At 32.8% G+C, this 22,019-nt stretch overlaps 1 protein-coding gene across 1 annotated transcript in view; it reads right to left on the reverse strand.

Moving 5' to 3' along the window:
• LOC143915541 (neuronal acetylcholine receptor subunit alpha-7-like) overlaps positions 1–11,116 on the reverse strand; it is a 74,303-nt gene extending 63,187 nt beyond the window's left edge. Inside the window, exon 1 of the mRNA XM_077436238.1 lies at positions 11,006–11,116. Within this exon, the coding sequence (XP_077292364.1) occupies positions 11,006–11,101 (96 nt within the window). The 5' untranslated portion in view covers positions 11,102–11,116. The remainder of the gene's footprint in view (positions 1–11,005) is intronic.
• Positions 11,117–22,019: the final 10,903 nt, after the last annotated feature.

The raw sequence follows: 22,019 nt of genomic DNA on the forward strand, positions 1-22,019 counted from the left end.
GCACGAGTTGAAGAATGATTAAGTTGTCATCTTGTACGTGTAGCGCGGCGAACGATAGTTTGTTGTGGCTTCTGTGAAAAAAACAATATTGTAAACCACCCAACGAGTCTCATTTTACTTTACCGCCTATGTCTCCTGACAGCCAGATCCTTAATAGGTTTAATACATTTTATACCGAACTAATTTTAAATATTTTTATATCTACCGAGAGTATTATTTTTACCATAGTTTTTACATAATATTGCAATTTCGACAGTCATGCATGAAGGATCCCTTATTGGGCATCGAAAACTTTCCTTCTGACGTTTTTATCTATCTTCATCGACCGACGATCTCTCTTTGTGAGAGTACACACTGTGTTAAATATTCGGCAGATCTGTTCCGCGCTTCATTCGGAGCTGACTGGCCGACGGAACAAGAAAAATAAACTACCTCTACGACTACTCGCTGCAACTTTCACTCAGATCTCGGAAACCCCTCTACACGAGCACACTACAATACTAAGAGATAATAAGCCTTAACTAACATTTTCCATATATGTATGTACATACATACATATATAAACTGACACTGTTCATGCATTCAGGTGATATAAAATCAATTTTAATTAATGATATACATATTCGTAGTAACATCTGGTACACCCGTTGTGTTCGATTTGTTTTATTTATTCGTTTAGGAGGGGAATTTAAATAAAACGAAACAAAAGAACCGAACAATTTTAATTTTACGTTAAAAATTCATACACCCACAGACACACACATTTGGCAAGTGATAAATAATAAAAAATAAAGTTTTAAATTTGACCCGCTCAAACCCCTCGTTTTTGCACACACCCACAAACATACATATATACAGAGCATAATAAAAGCCAACACGGAGTTTTAATTCGGCCAGTGTGAGAGATGTGCAAATTTGGACAATGGGTTCGAGTTGTGCTGAATGTTCAATTCGAAAACGTCGGAAGCACCTTCTCCTCGGTGCTTTATTGAAACTAGACCAGATATATGTAGAGGTAGGACATCTCCACGTTCTTCCTCCTGTCTCCTGAATATTTTCGTATATTTCATTCAGCTGAAAAACGAATGAAATCGCGACCAGTTTATCAAAATCTGAAGCACGCCGTAAGAACGATTTGACATATTGCTTTCGTTCGTATATTAATATATTTGTTCACACAACTTCGGATGTGTGTCCTTTTTTTTGTCTCGAGATAGTCATGATAAATTCGAGTATCTGTCTGTGAAGATTGATCGTGTCCGTTATTGTTATTAAACGAAAAAGTTCACGATCAATTTCGGTAATGAGTCAGAATACCGCACTTGCGGATTACATTTTCGAGGCTCGGTTCCAAAACGACCAATGTGCTTTAAAAGAATACCGATAAAAATAAGTTTTAACCACATCTTCGGAATCTTGGTAGTTTTGAAACCAATACAAACTAATTAAAGTGGTTGAAAATAATGGCCATTATCTTAAAGATTTTTAAAGGTGATATATCGACAGAAAACTTTTCAAAATAATGCTGTAAATTACATATGTGTATGGAAAGTATATGTTGAACGAGCGAGAAAGAGTTAACACACATAATCGTACGGCACGGCATGTTTAGATAGCTTCTAGCTGTGAATAGGCGTGTATATGTCATTGTTAATTCGTACGACCTTGTTATTTCAACAAATTTCTCCTAAATTTCTTTAAATATGGGAATCACTATTATCGATCACTGTCAAACCTATGTCAACATAAGGGTAAAATATCATCGTAAACACTCCGAGAGGTGAGCTTTCACTAAGATTTCGATGGCAAAATTAGCAAGAGGACAGCAAGAGATGAATTTCTTAGTAAAGTATATCACTGAAAATAATCCAGGGGTGAATTTTGGCCTGGAATTTTACGGGTCTACATCACGACATCGAAAGGTCGAAAGATCAAAAAGAATGTGTGCATGGTAAACGGTACTATGTATATATAATATATATCAATGGGCTGCGGTGAAATGATCTCTCTTATCTAATTATTTGTCGTACAGCCTAGCTTAATGTGCGCGCGTAGGATACGGGAGGAAAAGCCTGTTCCTCTTGTATCCTGCTCGCGCAAATTAAGCGAGGCTGTACGACGGGGGGGGAGAGAGTTTTACCGCACGCCACTGATATATATGTATATATATATATATACTACACGCTTTTCATATGTATTCATGGTAAACGAACATTTTCTATTTTTCGACCTTTCGATGTGGTGACGGTCACCGTTTTTACATATGCAAAACTATCAACAACAAAAAAAACATGTGCCGCGTATTTACATATACATATATGAAAAGTCAGTATTTATATTAAATGACCAGTATTAAACGGCCGGCATCCATTGTTCAGTATACAAGTGGTCAGTATAAATAATAAAAGGTTAGGATTTACATATATTAAATCGTCTGTATTTAAACATAAATGGTCAGTATTAATGTTAAATGATCTTGATAGACAATTCCATCCAATTGACATTGCTAATTATTCTGGCGAATGTATGTACGTCAGATTTCTAATTCGTTTTATGCTGTCCATTTTTTATTTACATATACTCAGATTTATTAATATAATACTGACCATCTTGTTAATAAAATACTTAATTACTACTTACCAAAATAGATTAAAATACTGACCATTTAATCTGTTGCCTTCGTTAACGCGTTTCGCGAACGCATGAGGTGTTCGTTAACGTGAGCGGATGATTCGGTTGGTAGTAGTGGTTAATTCAACCGGAAACCACTAGTTCGCCGAGAAGTATGCCCGATGTTATATAAACGCTTGAACACGTTTCTCTACACTCTCACAGCAATTAAAAAAATCAAATAAGAACCTTTATTCTAGAATTAATGCTACTATTTTACTATGAATGTTTTGTCAATTTACAAATACGAAGTCAATTGAGTGAGATGATTCACTCGGTATGATAATGCATCGAGAAACCCTATAGGAAGGTTTTTCTGCAATAAAAGACGACTTAAAGTCTCATTTTTTCACCCCTGCTTTGGCCCAGCACCGAAAGGCGCCGGGTTCGATCCCGTGAGTTGACCTCGATTGAAAAGAATACATTCTGAGTATATATGTAATCTGTATGATCATACTTGGATATTTGTGACTCCAGGTCGATCGTTTCCTATCAGAGTTTGCAAATTTTTCTTAGTTCCTCGATTAAATTGACTATAAACTTTCCTACCTACTATATCACCACTATTTGAATATGATTAATGTACAATAAAATTTATGTACTAGTTAAAATTCATAGATGTCTCGTTAATTTCGAGTTTTGTAATTATTTTCGACTAATGTAACAAAAAAATGCTGCATTGTTTGTAATTGACCAGGAAGGCGCATTGGGGTTTACCTGTTAGGCCTTCCTGGTATATTTATTTATTTATTTAATAGTTTTGGACCATTGTGGCATTACAGGAAGAACCTAATGCGCCACAATGGCCCACATTTGAAAAAGATATAAAAACATAATATAAAAACAAGTAAACTGTAAATAAAGGAAAAAAGCAAAAGCAGTAAACATGGTAAAATAAAATAATAAAAAAAGTAACAAAAGGAAAATAATATATCATTCTATATAATAAAATAAAAAGTAAAAAAATGTATGTATATATTTTTGTACACATATGTATTATCATAGTGACTTTTTGGAATAGCCTGTAAAATTACTATTACTAGTAAAATTACTAATGAACACAAAAACAAGGTATTGTCAACTTTTGGCCACTGTTGTACTTTTAAACGTAAAAGCGAGCATAACACAGTAATTTTATACTCTCCTATACCTTTCGTTCCTTTGAGCAGGATCAAATTTTCCCAAAAACATTCAAACTCGAGTCTCAAATGATTCAAACAACAAGACACATACATACAAGATTACTTCGTAATTCATACTAATCCATACAAAAGTTAAGCTTGAAGCTACATACATATACATACATATGTACACCACATCCTTAAATACAAAGACTCGGTCCTTTAAGATGGACGGCCGCCATAACGACACGCCAAACCAAACTGCCAATAATAACGACAACGATACAGCGGGCAATATGAAAACGATAATGGCGCATTGTTTTCGACGACGATTAATCACAATCGAAATAAATAAATTTCTGGTTTTCGCGCACAGGGGTGGTGGAAGTTGGAGGGGAGGAGAGGGCGAGACAGAGCAGGAAGGAAGGTCGAACCACCCTGACCGCAAATAAACGAATTTATTTATGATGTGATCGAACTGTCAAAGTGTGAATTAATTTCGCGAAATTGATGCGTGTGAACGAAATCGATCCGCAGAATTATTATTAGATATTAAAATCGCTCGCCTGAAATGAGTGAACCAACTATTTATTGGTGGTGTGACTCAGTATTTGAATAATATTTTAAAATAAAACTTCTCCATGGACAGTATGATGATGGAATATGGATAGGACGGAATCATATGTGGGGCTGTTAGCTACAATATACGAGTACAAGAACGCAACAGCTACGGTTAAACTTTTTTCAGATACAGATAGATTTAGCATAGGAAAAAAGTGAGGCGAGGAGATACCATCTTGCCCAAGTTTTTCAATGCGGTACTTGAGGGAGTTTTCAGGATCTTGGAATGGGACACAGCAGGACTAAAAATCAAAGGTCGCTTCTAGAGTCATCTCCGATTCGCAGACGATATAGTTTTAATAGCTCGCGATCCAACTGACATACTTAACAGACCAACACAGCTGGACAGGGAAAGTAGGAAAGTAGGATTAAAAATTAACGTAGATGAGACCAAACTATTGTTCAATAGTTATTGCATGCCTGATAGCTTTTCATTAGATGATGAATAGTAGAAGTAATAAATAATTTAATTGATATGTCCGGTAGTTAAGAAGAATAAATAAAGAGAAGTATAAAATTAGTATGGAGTGCATTTGGACGAATTAATGCGGTTTTTAAATTTAAAAAAATGCCACTTTGCCCGAAGAAAAAGATCTTTGATCAATGTGTGCTGCCAGTGATGATGTAAGTATGTTAAACTTGGACATTGAACTCCAAGAAGCTACACAAAGTCCAATACACTCAAAGAAGTATGGAACGCTGTATGCTCGGCATAACGAGGAAAAATAGGAAGCGGAATACGCGGGTGAGAAGTATGACACGTGTAGTAGATAGAGAGAGTGAAGAGATTGAAATGGCAATGGGCGAAACACGTACCCGAAAGAATGTAAAAGTGTAAAAGGAAGGTCACAAGGAAGATGGTTAGATGAAATCAAGATGGATGGGAGTTGCTCAGAACAGAGACGAGATGATTTACGCTATCCACTTTTGAACAACTATAATTAAAACTCTACAACTATACATATGTCTATACACATACATAAAATAATGATAAAGCCAAATTCTATGGTCAATAATTTAGTAATATTTTGAGTCGTTGAAGCACCTACTACCTACTATTTTGCCACTAAGACCACCCCACCATATATGTATATGTATGCATGTGTGAATCCTTTGAGATTCATTGAATAAAATCACATCCATTCGTCCTTTTACGATACATTCATCACATAACGACGAGGTTGGCCATCTCTAATATAAAATACGTATGGAATAGTCCGGTATCTTCGAATGCATTGCAATTTCGAATAATGCAACCGAAGTTAACCAGGTAGGTGACTTTTCCTTGTATGCTCACATGAACTCTCCTTTCCGTAATATTTACGGGCTACATTTTTATTATTTTCCCGGGATGAAATTTCCATCCACGGGATGGAAACCTGAAAGGCCCACGTCGTTCGACATTATTTGCATCTCTTTACTGTCGACAATAGGTCGAGTTTTTGCATCGAAGGATACTTTTAGTATTTTTGAAGTGTCTCTTACAAAATGCATTTTTCCCCCTCGGAAGACTCTCGTTAGATGTATGTATATTTAAAACAATTTCGTTTCCGTTTCGCACAACATGACGATGCGATGGTTGAACTGCAAATTTATGCTTTTTTCGGTACGATGGAGATGTAAAACATTGCTCGTAAAATAATTTGATTTATTGTATCGTCGGAAAAAATTATGTAATGACGAAAACATCCCTTTAGACGAACGAGGTCGAAAATACTGAGGCGGAATTAGATTTTTTAACTTCCAATGCCTTTTGTCTTCCTCTCATGTTCTACTTACATATAAATATATACATATATACACTCATACATAGTCCATATGTATATGGCATAATAAATAACATCGCGCTAATTCGACATCCGAATATACATATGTACATAAAGCAGTTTCATTAATACATATTTATAACAAAGCAATCTTTTGTATAGTGAAATATTTTTTTATATGCTACATTGAATTATTTACATTACATCAGGGCAGCATACAACGAAACTCTATTAATTGGCAGATTTAGTTCAAAAAAGCTGGATCCATACACCAGAACCCGTATGTATCTTTAATCTCTTTAACTGTATCAAACCATACAAATTAGCTACTAAGCTGTAAGACGAGAGAAATAAGACCGAAAAATAAGTAAAAGCTTTAAAAAAACTTCAATAATCATCACGCTCTGCAAGCCCTAGAAACTTATCAGAGAATCTTGCAAACTCTGAGCTAAAATACTAGAAACAGCAATTATACGGGGGCGTTCAAAATTTTTCCGAAAATACAAATAAAAGTCCATATATGTAAGTATTGCGCCTCCAACACATTTGTTTTTTATTCATATGTAATCGTTAGAGGGGCATGTCTCATGAAAAGGGGCCTTAAATTAAAAGGCAGCAAGTTGAATCAAACACTCAATTTATTTTTCAATATATTGTACCTTAGAAATCCGGACCAATTTTAAGTGGAGAATTCCAAATTTGCATTGAATAACGTTTGTGTAGAATTACGAGTTTGAAGGAAAATAGAGTTTTTGGGGAATGCAGTGCCTGTTCGGACTACTGCATGTCCGAACACTTGCCTACTTGCTTTTAAAAAGAGGGACACATAGTAGACTGGACATTCTGGAGGACAACAAATTAAATGGCCAGTATTTTAATCAATTTCGTTAAGTATAAAAATCAGTTTTAGGCCAGTTTTTATTAACGAAATGGTCAGTATTGTACTATTGAATGTCAGTATAAATAACAAAGGATAGTATAAAAAACTGACGTAAATTCACCAGAACAAATAGCAATCAATGCCTGTTGGATAAAATTGTGTATCAAGATCGTATCAACCTTGTGTTAATCACAATCAAAAAGTAATACTGGCCATTCGTCAAAATAAAACTTACCATTTAAAATGAATACTGACCATTTATGTTGAACTACTGACCATTTATGTTGAACTTCCGACCATTTATATCGAAATACTGACCATTTATGTTGAACTACCGACCATTTATGTTGAAATACTGACCATTTATTTTAAATTAGACCTTTTATTATTTATATTGACCACTTGTATACTGAACGATGTGTATATGTATGTAAATACTGGCCATTCAATATAAATATTGACCTTTTTTATTTAAATACTGATAAAAGTGCGAAAAAGATAAAGTTATAAGCGTTTAAACAATTAAAACGTGTTTATTACGATTATTTTTCATCATCAAACTATCGACAGCGATTTAAAATTCTACCAGTGACCAATCCGCGCAAAATGGCAAAGTTTAAAACGATCGGAAGAATATAGGAATACTGTCATTTGTAATTCGTTTCCTATTGGCTGTCGTCAAAATCGTTTTTGATTGGCTGATTTGTGATTCGTCGGTCATTAAATAACATTAATTTTTTTCGATTCAAATATAAATGTAATAAAAAGACAAATGAAGATTTTTTCACGGTTCGCCGGTATTATCACTACTATGTAGACTGCATTTCCATTTACCGAGCGAAGCCGGCTAGCACCACTAGTTATTCATAAAGAGTGATTTTATTTAGAGTACCGTCTCTATAAACATTTGTGACAAACTTAAGAAAATCAAATTAGAGTTAAAGTTAGCGCACATTTCAAGTTTCATCAAATGCATGTTTGTAGATGCAAAAGTAATTTAAAACCGACATTTGTACATATTTGTGCAGCACTATCGCAAACACTTGATAAAACAAATTTCAAAAAGCTTATTACGCTCACATACAAACTGTATATATGTAGGTTCTGTTTACGAATATTAACCACTACCTGGAAACTCTTTGAACACATGCGTTCAAGGAGTACGTAAAAGACAATGAATACTATCTGAATAAAATGGCCACGGTTACTTTTGGCCAGTCGACTGGTTCTTTGTTTCGCGTTGATGTTTCCCTTACAAGTCAGATAGTTCTTTGTTCGGCACGATTAATTAAATCGATGTCTTAAAGCGCTAATCTAGCCTGAATGCTAAATAATGTGGGGGTTTTACCACAATCGCACTCGGCTAATTGAGATACAGAACTATCCCGACCACCCACCCACCCACCCCCCCCCCCCCTTCCATACACGGTTCAATACTTGGATTAATCTCCTATTGTGTCAGAAAAGCCTCGGTTGTGTTATATTTAATCGACTGATTGATTCTGGATTTGACGCACGTTGAACTGTAGTCTGGGTATCAAATTTTAAACGGCCGTCGTTAAAATGCCGTAAAAGGCAAAAGAGCGTGGTTATTTAAGGGATTTAAATGGGGGGTGCGATGGAAGGGGTTCTGGAACTTTTTACAACTATGAGTGAGTCTGGAAATTCATATCTGCAAAAATGTATAAAATCCAATTTTAATGTGCACAAAATTTTCCAGCGAGTCCGTCAGAAACAGAAGCGTAATTTTTCGTATGCAAATATTGTATAATAATATACCGTTGAAATTAAAAATAATATTGCGGAATTTAAATGCATGTATTAATAATACAGACGTTACACTTTAATATGTATAAGACTATTTTTTGTTCAATTTGAATTATTCGGATGAAAGATTGATTTTTTTATTATACGAAAAAACTGTCACTTTTGACGGACGAGAATAAATGACAGGCAGAAAGCTCGTTTATTTGAATTTCATTAGTCCAATAATAAAATCGTTATATAAAAGAGACGAAAAATTAACAGTAAATAAATAAAGATCCGTTTATATTATCTAGAACTGCACGTCAAGAGCTCGGCACAGCACTGCACCGAAAAGACTATTTCTATTCATAGTATATAGCACCACTTGTTTTCGGTACATTCATGCTTTTTATGGACCAGTTCAAGACACAATCAGCTTAAAAATACACTATAGAGCGTGACAATATGGCAACACTTTCGTTAGTACGGGTGAACTCGCCACTATGACGTCTCGTCACATGTGAATATTTCCACAGTGACCAAAGAAAACCAGTTCTGCTTGTTACGTCTCGGTAACCTTTACTGCTGTATAATACGAATATATCGTGTCGGTCGCTGCTGTTTCAGATACGTTACATGCACATTACGGAAGATATGAATGTGTCCATATAGAATGTACTAAAGAATATTTTTCGTACGTGCAGATTCCGGCTTGAGCCGTGTTGGTATAAACGAACATTGAGTAATATTTTCAAAAAACGGATATGTGAGGGCACGCACGGTAGAAATTAAAATAAAAAAAATACCTTGTAAAAATTGACACTTTTTTATCACACAATTTTTGCAACCATTTTTCATTTTTTTATCTTTCAAAGCTTACACTTACACAAACACCGTTCTTGAATTTTTTGGCAGTTTAAAAATATATTAAAATTTACAATGAATTAAAATAGATTCAAGATTACATTATTTTTAAATGAACTTTGCATATACTTTAATATTAATATATGAGGATAAAAAAAAATAATAAAAGTGACTTTTTTTTTATAAATTACGCACAGTTGTTATAAAAACTAGTGTTGTACCCGATGAAATATAAGATCATCGCATGGGTGTTGGCATATTAATATGAAAAAAAAATGGTAAAAACTACCTACCTACCTACCTACATGTATATAATATATAAACAATATAAAACACCAATAGAAAAATTAATTAATTAAATTTCTTTCAATAGATGGCGGTAAACGCTCAGAAACTTAGCGCCATCTATTTGCGTAGAGGAAACATTAGTAGCAAACAATATATATAGAAGCTATTTCTTTTGTTATTATATTCGTATTCGTTTTATTGGCAGTGGCTTAGCTGTAACGTACATACATATGTATGTCGAATCGAAACTACTATTATATTATGACGAGCGTTATCTCACACAGAATAGCGATATTATACATATAAATTGATAGATTTCTGGAGGTGCAGAACAAGTCGTCGGAAAATTGGAAATTTTCCATCAAACTTTCTACATGATGTTACATTTTGAGTTAATTGCTTTCCATTTATCCAAAATATGAAGAAACATCTACTGCTTATTCAATTATGTAAAGTCAACATACTAACTCATTCCGTCGAAAATTTATTTCAACAACCAAAGATTATTTCTTCATACAAACTCTTCAAACTATCAAAAAATACTATATTTAAAATAGACTACTTTATTGTAGACAAACCTTATTGGCCTTTTTTTAGATGTTATTATAACTGAATGTATTTATGTACCTATATAATTTTTAAATTAAATAAATATACTTAAAATAAAAACTAATTAAAATCTGGATAACCGGAAAACTGAAATTTTTCAATTTCCAGGTTACCCGGGAGCCAACTTTGTCTCTGATACTAATAATTACACATTTAATAATTATTATTATACAAAATGATCAAATTTTGATATAAATATAAATTAAATGTACACACATTTTTCCATCGGTGGAGAGGAATCCTCAGTTAGAGCGCAAATTTATGACCCAAGACGAAAGAAGTGATCTTACACTACACTACACTTCCAAAATAAGCGTCCCGACAAATTTGTACCGCTGACCCAAAAAGGCCATCAAATATACGAGCCACACAATTTACTACGTGGCGTATGGACGTCACGTTTAGTTTTCGTCATTTACTTATTGAATTGGGTAACTTACCACGTCGATAATGTGATGAAGGGAAACTCCGAAGGTGACCGGCAGGGGTCTGGAATAGTCTTCGACGGGTCTGACTCCGGCATCGTAAGTTTCCATAAGCTTTCTGGACAGCAGGTACTCCTGAATGTCACCTTTGATGACGTGCACTGTAATAAATAAACGGATCCGGGTCAGAAACGTACTAAGCGCCTATACAGTACACAATCAATTATCAATACTTTTTTTATATATAAAATACATTCTTATTTTATCTACATATGTACGTAGTAACAAATAGAAAAAGTTTTGTGATTATACGAATATTCGAGTTCGAGATTTTGACTGATTCAAACTCAGAATCGATCACAGATCGCGTTTTTATGATATAGAAAAAATGTATGTGCATGTATGTGTGTGTGTGTATCAGTGTATTTTGGGGATTTTTTGAACTCCGTTAGTCCTATCAAACTGAAACTTAGTATCAATTACTAAAATTCTAGTCTACATGATGTAGTTTTTTTTCAGATTTTTAAGTTGACCGGAAATGGTACCTCTCCTTATATGTGCCCTCTTTTTTTAATTTCTTGAATTCAATTATCTCCCAAACTATTAACCAAATCAGGCTGAATTATTTTACATGTAATAGAAATAATAAATTTTATACCTTTATATTTTATTATAATTTTACCTAAGCCGAAAGTAGTACTTTTGTCTTCCTACATTTAAGTTTCCCTACATTTAGGCTCAATTTGTATCGAAAATGCTCTCATAGCCGGTATGTGTGAACGTGTACGTATATTTATTGAATTTTTTTTTTATCCTTCTTATATTCCTTAAATACGTACATAGATAAATTCGTGAGTTGGCCACATCCGAATTTTTTTTTCTTCAGCAGCGAAGACAATAAAAATATCAAATGCATTTTCAATGACCGGAACTGTACCCATATAAATAAAAATTCACAATATAATATTTTAAATTGGGGGCCGAATCGCCATTTGATTACAGCCGAACTAATTATGAACAGATTTCGCCTCGGCAATTAACCATTAAAAGGGTCACAATTTCGTCGTCCCAAAACAAATCCCCGCCAGGGGTCAAAAGTAACAAAAAACTTTTTAAACGACGCACAAATGATAAATTCAAAGTACTAGCCCTACATCTACATACCTACATATGTACATATGTACATATCATATATAGTGCTTAGAGCATAAAGGTACAATTCGACCAAATCAAGTTATTAAATGCACTTTACGTAAATTTATAACATTTTTACTATAAATTCGAAACTATATTTAAAAAATGGTCACACATGAGGATAGGTTGCCAATTTGCTTGGAACCGTTTCAACAACGAAATCAGATAAATTGGCAAACTCTGATAGGAAACCATCGATATGGAGTCATACATGTTCAAGGTCTGGCCACCAACATCGGGCCAGGGGCTCAACCCATGACTCCTCGGTTCATAGCATTATAAGCTAACCACTGAACTATGTTTCTGGTTCACCACTGAACTATCTGTGCACATATTTGTATGTATGAATGTAATAGTGAAAATACAAGAAGAGGTGGTTGTAGAAAACTCAACGAAAAGAAAATTAAAAAGCTACCGTTTTAAAACGCTATCTTTTTCCGAGGAAAATTCGTTCACAGTGTGTACGTTTTCCACTCGAAAATAAATTAGTGTAATTTTTAACCACTTCTATTGAAGTTGTGTACGAAGTATGCATCTGTATATAGACTGAACCACTTTACGATTTTAGTGTTGAAACTTGTAAAATGTGCGCTCATATTGAGTATAGCGAGCGTCAATTTTGCGGGCCCAAATTTATAACAATATAAAATATATGTACATATGTATGTATCAAAGACCTGAGCATCACTTTAATATGTGTTCGTAATTAAGCTTTTCTTTGCCTATTTAAATCAATTTTGCGGGCCCAAATTTATAACAATATAAAATATGTATACATATGTATGTACACATGAATCATAGACCTGAGCATCACTTTAATGTGTTCGTAGTTAAGCTTTCCTTTGCCTATTTAAATCAATATATGTATGTAAATCTAGAATGATGATAATATTTTTATTTTGTCAAATCAATATCACAATCGAAAAAAAGAGGACAACTATAAGGGGGGGTACCATTTCCGGTCTACTTAAAAATTTACGTCGTGTCGATAAGAATTTCAGTAACCGATACTACGTTTCAGTTAGATAGGACTAACGGTGTTCAAAAAATCCCCAAAATACAATTTTTCTAGATCATGAAAACGTGATCAGTAAACGATTATGAGTTCTAATCAGTCAAAATCTCGAGTTCAAATTTTCGCATGATCACAAAACTTCATCTATTGTTACTACGTTCATACATACATAGATAAAGAAAAAACCAAATTGGTGATGATTGAACTTTATTTAGCCAACAATACAGCTCGGTGGTTGCGTTTATGCGAACCACCGATAGGTTCCCACTTTCAAATCTTGGGTTGGCCCCTGAATTTAAGAGAATTTATTCGGAGTATTTACGCAGTGCTGCTGGTCAGACTTGGATATTTGTCAATCGTTTCCTATCAAAGTTTGCCAATTTATCTGATTTTATTGTCGAAACGGTTCCTCATCAATTTAGCATCATAGTAAAATAAAAAATAAATAGCTAGATACAATTTATATACAAACGTATGTAGATATTATAAATTTGGTGCTTACAAATTGAAAACTGTAGATTTGTTTACCGAACAAAACAAACACATCTATCATCATCATCATATGGTAGATAAATTTAGTGGTTTTTTCTATTAGATGTATTTAAAAACGACGTTCTTTAACGGTTCGAGGACATTTCATCGCACGATCATTTCATCGTGGGAACATCTCGCCGACAGATTTCATGCAACTATATTTTTAATTATATTATACGGCAATAAACAATTTCGAACATAATATATAATTAATTGTTTTGTTGAAAAGAAAGCGAGAAAGCTTGCAATTAATTTTATTAAAAAATAGTAACTACATACATATGTACATACATATACATATACATATGATTTAAAAAATAATTTCTCCAAATGTTTGAATAACGGTTTCAATATATATTTCAAAAAGTACAGTCAACATAAAAATTAAAGATTAATAAATATTGTGGATAAAAAAATATTTGCATGAAATACATATGTACATATGTAAGTGATAAAAAGCCACCGCGATGAAATGGGTATGCGATAAAATGCCCGAACACATCTTCAACATTTAGATATATGTACATATATAAAATGAAAAATACGCATTTAAAACTAATTGCAAAATTTATTTGAAAAACAATTTTTACAATTCATTAAAATTGATATATCGTCAATTTGAAAAGTAATGTATAAATTTTACTAGAAAAATATGTTATGATATTTATACGAAATTTTCATATAAATTTTAATTTAATGTAGCATTTTTCTTTGTCAATAATAAATACAAACGGAACGATCTGTTTAAAATAGTTTTTGTATTACTGGCCCTGGAAATTGACGTTCACTCTTCATTGTAAGCATTTTTATTCCACGTCACGAGACCGTTCGAACAAACAGTGAAATTATACGTTTATATTTCGGAAATTTAAAAGCGTTCTCGAACAATGGAATCGTTGATTTTGAAAGTGACATTTTCAATTCGGCATGACAGTTTTAAAATCTAAACAAAGGGAACATCGTGTATTATATTAATTAATGTACTTATGTATATAGAATACATTTGTAGAAAATATTCTCAATGATTAAATGGCGTTCAACGTTTATCTATTGATTACACTGATTTTTTTTTTGATTGAAAAAAGTTCACGTTGAATTTTGCAATCAATACGTCAAAAGTGTCGAAAAAATCATTTAAGATTTCCGTGATTTTCCGTTACATATTTCGCTTTGCACGGAATTGACAAGATGTCAAATTATACGAAATTGTATTTGACAGTTAGCCGGGTGAACTAATTGTGTATATATATTTTTTTTTCAACAACATTATTTAGTCTTGAATAATTGCTTGCTTTCGGAAAGAAAAGAAAAAAAAACGGCAAAGTAAGCAAGAAACAAATTATGCAAATGTGATATATAATAATAGACATTTCATCTCATCATAACACTGTAATATCCTATTCACGGCGAAATGAATATTACATAAAATTTTATATTATATGTAACAAACGCTTAAGTTTAAGTGAGTATTTTCATTAAATCCTGCCATATATTATGTTGAACTTAAAAATCATTTATTTATCTTCTTTTTTTTCATATTATATTAAAATTCGAAAATACAATTATTAATTTGTGTCAATATCGTCAATGAAATGTAATAATGAGCACGAATGTATTAATTCAAAAAATACTCACTATATTTAAGCGTACAATTATTCATAAAATAAATTGAATAACCTTATTTTTAATTTCAGTTTCAGTATACAAATGGAGGATACTCTAAAGGTTTTCAACAAAAGGTTAATCAAAAATTATTGTAGTTAATAAATTGAGCCAAACTAATTTAAAAATAATTAAATCTAGCACGAATTAAAATCATTCAATAAATATAATTCTAAAATTGAACCATTTTTTGTTCATATTTTTAAATCGTAATATAATTACCTATGATATAATAAATTTTATCAAGGCTGCAGAGTCCAACTTTAGCATTTTCATTTTCATGACATTTTCTAACAATCCGACTCCGACATTTTCTAACAATCTGACTCCGACTCCGATTCCACAGCCTTGAATTTTATTTTTGCCAAATTTACAACGTATTTATTGCTTATTTGAAAACAAACCTTTTGTGTGCGAATAGATTTTTAATAGAAACAAAAGATAATTAATATTTTATTTTATTCTATTATTCCAAGCCTTAAATTTATACGGAACAAAAAAGAATAAATTTAAATTGTGTGTCATTAATTGATGATCATTGATGAAGATTTTTGCCATATCTTTGATTAAAATGTGCTATCTTAATATCAAAACACTCTTTGAAATGAATCATTGTGTTCACATAAACAGATTAAAAATATATTCGAACGTTTTTTAAAATCTCGAAGTATTTTAAGTTTTAAGTTTTTTTTTATTTAATTTAAAATATGATCATAGCATCTCAGGTTAACATTTTAGCAAATTTCCAAATTAAATACAATATTCCATATATAGAATACGGCAGAAACCACACAAACATGATAATATAATATAATACTAGGCAAAGGGATTCCGGGGGTGCGTTTTGCTTTGATACAATTTATTCCTTTCGCATCGATGAACAACAAGAGACGACAGAATGCCGTCTATAAATTAGCGCAACCGCTCACAGTGACAATTCTACATACATATGTATAACATAATATCATACTACTATTTACTCACCATTAGAGATCAGATAACAAATCAACAGGAACGCGTTGAAGATGCGAATTTTACCGAAAGTTGCGCGCAACATCAGAAAAAAATCGGAAAATATTTTGAATGGTTTTATTTTTTATTTATTTAAATTTTGATTTTATATATTTATTCAGTCGATCACTTTAGGGCTTATGAGGTTGTCTTGTATATAATAATAGACTGTGTTAATTAATTCAACGGGAGCGGGCACGTCGCGCTGCTTCGAGCTCTTGAAGGGATTTGAGTGGGAAACGGGGGAAGAGAGAGTTTGACGATTCTCTCTCGGTTATCTGACACACAGACGCACCAACTTCGGCCAGTCTGTGGGTGGGGGTTGGGGGGAGGGTTGGGAAGAGGGAAAACTTCTGGGAAAGCACCCCAACCGGTGAAAATTCACGCGGAAAATATGGAAAATCGTCGTCGGCGCTGATAGTTCACTCGAGTTTTGTAGGGTCGTTTTAATGTGTAGGAGATTATACAGGTCTTTATTCGATTCTTAGGTAAATATTTTTTTGTGGAATATCTTAGGAAGGCTATTTGTGGTCGTTTTCCGTTGACGGCCGTTAGAAAAAGGATGTTGTTTTGATTTTTAAATGCTTTTTATTGTTACGAAATTATGTTCACAATACATCTTATATCTATTTTAATAGCTACTGATCTACTGATCATTTTCTATTTTACAATTTTAATTTAATCATAGTATTATATTATTCTAATGTTAATATACAGCATAATAGGAAAAAGAGCTCAAAAACCTATTTACAATTCTTTAGAAAAAGGATGTGAATCTGGAATATGTGATGATTTGCTGGTGACAATTACTCCGATATCTTCTATTTTCACAAAGAAACGAATGAAAGACGTATAATTTTCAATAAGGTTCTACCAAATTGGTACAAACTTTGTGGTATTCTATCATAGACCGTAGATGGTTTTTGAAAGGGGTTTCAAAAACCGTCAAACGAAGATTGAGATCAAGAGACTTTTATACAGATATTGAAATAATCAAAAATACATATTTCATTTAGAGGGTTTTCCCACTTTAGTTGGCAATAATAAAAACTTCATATACTATATTATATCCCATGTTATAAAAATTGATTTCATTACAATATGCTTAATGGCACGTGTCTTAATTTAGCAGTTTTGAATAACTCTAGTGTTACTTGCGATAGAAATATTTATTTTTATTATTTTATTTTTATTTTATATAGATATATACCAGGAAGGCCTAACAGGTAAACGCAATGCGCCTTCCCAGACAATTAATTACAAACATTGCAGCATTTTTATTACATAAATCGCTGTATTTCGAGAGGCTCAATTAATCCATAAAGATATCTATGGATTTAGACTTGTACATACATTTTTACATAAATCAAATTCAGATATTTGTGACATTGCGGGTAGGATTGTTTTTGCCAATTTGCAGGAGGAACCGTTTCAACAATGATATCAGATAAATTGGCAATCTCTGAAAGGAAACGATTGACTCGGAGTCACAAACATCCAAGTCTCACCAGCAATAATAAAGATTAGCACGGGATCGAACCCGTGAACTGTCGATGCTAAACATATACGCAACCACCAAGTCATACTGCTGGCTAAAATAAATATGTACATACATATACTATTATTGTTAGGGAATGTTTTCGTTACATATTTTATCATTCAAACGATAAATTGTATATTCGAAAGACGTGCTTATTTGACAAATTGTCTATTCGATTAAAAATGAATACAATTTATTTTTTATACTGTGTTTTTGCAAGGCTTATTTAATTGGACAATACTTCACTCGGTGAAGTGTTTGTTCGACTTCGCTCAAAATATGGATCTCTTCTCCCAGCTGAAGTACATATTATTTGAATTAAATTATTTTCTAATACTTTGAACGTTCATTTATGACTTTAATTAAATATGAATAATTTTCTTTTAAATATTATTACTATTTTTAAATATCTGATAATGCACTGTTAATAATTTTAGAGTGATTCTTATACTTCTTCTTCATCACTACAAGAAATATATATATAAAAATAGATTTTCAACAAGCGATTTAAGCATATCGGAAAATTTAAAAAAAAAATCGGAAAAATGCAGATCAGTTTATATGTAGTAGTTTCATAAATAAATTCTGCTTCCCACTAATTCATCAACTTAAATCAAATTTTGTGCGAAATGCTAACATTATGAGTCCCTAGTGAAAAATATACCCTTTTTATAGCCACATTAATTAAAGCACTAAAATTTCAACTGTATTGTATTATTCACGCATTCAACACTACACAAAACTAGCAACTGGGAAAATTCAGTGTGTAAAACGTTTTGCATATGATTAAAAAGTCGCGGCTCAAACTTTGGCCACAGTTGAAAAAAAAAACCAGTTTTATCTTTCTACAACTGGTGGCGAGATTCAGGCCGTTATAAAATCTGAAACTATTTACTATCTTCCATTAAAATTTGCCGATTTAATACTCTTTAATACAATATTTGAGAGTGCTCTATACAAAATTGACTTGCCTTCATCACTTTTCACATGAACATTCACCTAAAATAAATAATACAGATTTTCATGGATTTATTTGCTTTAGTTTGGATATAAAATATTGGTACGTGGCCGTAAAACGGATTCTAGATTGAAGACGCATTGATTAGTATATGTAGTTTGATGTTTACATCTCGGACAGCCAACTTCAAATGACCAAACGGAGCAATCTAGCGGATTTCTATAGAAAGAGCTATTGGTCGATTAGTCGCGAGTCCTCATTGGCTTTTGAACGCTGCTCATTCATAGGCCGTTGAGTCCCGATCGCTGATTGGATGATGAGTGCCACAAGCACTGACCATCCAAGCTTCGCGTTACAATGTTATTGTATACCGGCGACATGTTTGCCAAGTAGAATTTTGTGGGGTATTAAATCAGAACACGGAGTGCGCTTTTTCGGTCAATAAGAAGTTTCAGCAACCAACAAATGCGCTTATAAATAATTTCAATTTCTAGCTGGGTTATTTGAAAAGTTCTCAAAGTGTCGTTACGTTCTGTGGTCGTTGCTTATGTCGAGTGTCATCTCTCTCGCCTCCAGCATACATATCTCTCTTTCGCATGATACGCAAGCGGATACATACTTTCATATTTACGCTCGAAAGTATTTCGAGTGGTCTTCAATTCGTACATTTTATAGTGCTTTTTCTTGTAACCATAAATGTAACTATTTGTCAATAGAAACACATAAAATATACATGTATTTACATTGCACTGATCGCATTTATGCGATACAGTGCTATCGATATCTTTTAGTATGTCTATGTAAACGGAACACTACAGTCATTGACCATGCGATAGTTGTTGGCCACTTGAATTAAAATAATACCAATTGAAAGTATGATAATATTAATTAAATTATTCGATCATATCACATGTTTCTTATTGTTTATATGTATACAAACTTAAAAATTCAAATGGTCAACGACCTTGGCACGGTCAAAGACTGCAGTTTTCTCTACTTCAGATGTAGAAAATAAAAATTTAAATTCAATATGCCATAATGTTGCTTGATCGAATCATTTGACATGGTTTTGCTTATTGGATCCATCTCTCATGAGTGATATTTTTTCTTAAAAAAGTATTTTTGGTAAAAGTAAAATAACTTATGGAAATTCATGCGAATAATTCAAATTTAATTTTAAAAAATTGAAAGTTTTGTTTGCTTGAAATTTAAATATTATATTAACGTGGGATTACACAAATATTTAAATGTTAATTGAAATCAGGAAAGCGCGATGGAAACTGGAAAATTTAAGCTTATTCAAATTTTCGTGACTGATTTTTCACTTGTGATTTACGAAAAATTCAATGCTCAACTTATTTTAACTTAAATTCGCAAAATGTATCCGACTTAATCTTTGACATTATTTTACAAACATATATGCACCCCTTTTGCATCGCCTTAGACCAATTTCCATTTTTCACATTGTGACCAACAAAAAAATCTTCGAAAAAACTTACGTAGAAAAATTACTCCTGCGCCCGTGAAACGACTAATTTCGTTACCTATTTATGTACTATTTTTCAACGAAGATTTGATACATTTATATTATTTCTAGCTCCGCTCTCGTTTTGCTATAATAAGTAATACCAGAATTGATGACTTTACAACTCTCCAAAATATTTAATAACTTTTTGATCAATACACTAATTTCAATGATATTACATGCCTTAAACATCGAACATGTAGAGACATATTTGTCTAGGTACAGAAGTTGAAATTTTTAAAATCAGGTCCATTTCCCGTTTCCGCCTCCCAAAGTAAGACTCTTTTGACTGCATTTTTCATAGCATCACTTTAATTTTTATTTTTTATTCAATCAATCATGCACATTCATCTCACATATTGCTCCAATGCGACGAGTTTACTATAAAAATCAAGACATGTAAATTACAAATAAATAATTATTGTATATTTTTACATTAAATATGACAGCTGTGATCAAACATTGTTCGGAAACATTTTACAATACAAATATGATCAACATTAACAGCATTTATACAAACCAGCAAAAAATCGAAATGCTGAATAACTCAAATATTTGCGATAGAGATGGACAGGGATGCCAATTTTGCTGGAACCGTTTCAATAAAAATCATAAAAATTGGCATACTCTGATAGGGAACGATCGACCTGGAGTCCCCACCAAGGTCTGTCCAGCAGCAATCAGTGGGACTCGAACCCATGACCACTAAATTTGATAGCATTATATGCTAACCACTAGTCCATTTTGATTTTTAGTTTCAATGTCTATACAAATATTCTCTTTGGGCTGCTTAAATGAAATGATGCATATACCCACTATTTCATTTATCCCCACAGGAGCAAACCAGAAGCTGAAAGGTCAATCAAACGAGGAAATCAATAAACATAGGAATTTCTTAAGATTATTCAGCCATCAAAATTTCAATCTCATAAGGCGATGGGGATGACAACGATGACAATAGGGGCAGCGGCAGTTTGTTATACATTGAAAATAAGCGCGCGTTTGGGGCTCCTAAATCTTAGAAGCCCCGAAATGAGCTTTTTCTACCAAAATTTACAACTTACAAATTATTATCAATGTCCAGAATATGTTCGCAAGCCAAAAATAAATGATACTTATATCTATATTACATAATATTTTAAAATAGTACCTCTTTTATTCCAAGAACTGTTCGCGCGATAGAAACTATCGCACAAAAATATTACGGTGCACGCACTTGCGACTAAACAGTCGCAAGTTTATCAGTTTCAAAATGGATTTTACAGTAACGCGTTGTTTTGTGGCTCTCTTGTTGCGCTTAAAGGCAAAAGAAAAGCGTAAACAACAATTTTGGGTACATCCCCTTATTAGTCAGAGGCTTCTAAAAGGACAATTTCATAAAATCCATCTCAATTTGATGGATGCGGTGCATCCGCTCTAAAATCCCCAGACAAATTGAACGACAGATTAACGGACGGCTGCTTTAAATGCAATTCTCATCTTCTCGAATGATAGATTGCACATCAGATGACGGGTAACCTTTCGATGTGCACAGATGCAATTATTAAAATTGAGTTGGATCTTTCAGGCGAGTTTCGAATCTTGCCTTAT

This window comes from Arctopsyche grandis, chromosome 8, assembly GCF_051622035.1.
Source record: "Arctopsyche grandis isolate Sample6627 chromosome 8, ASM5162203v2, whole genome shotgun sequence".
Classification (NCBI taxonomy): domain Eukaryota; kingdom Metazoa; phylum Arthropoda; class Insecta; order Trichoptera; family Hydropsychidae; genus Arctopsyche; species Arctopsyche grandis.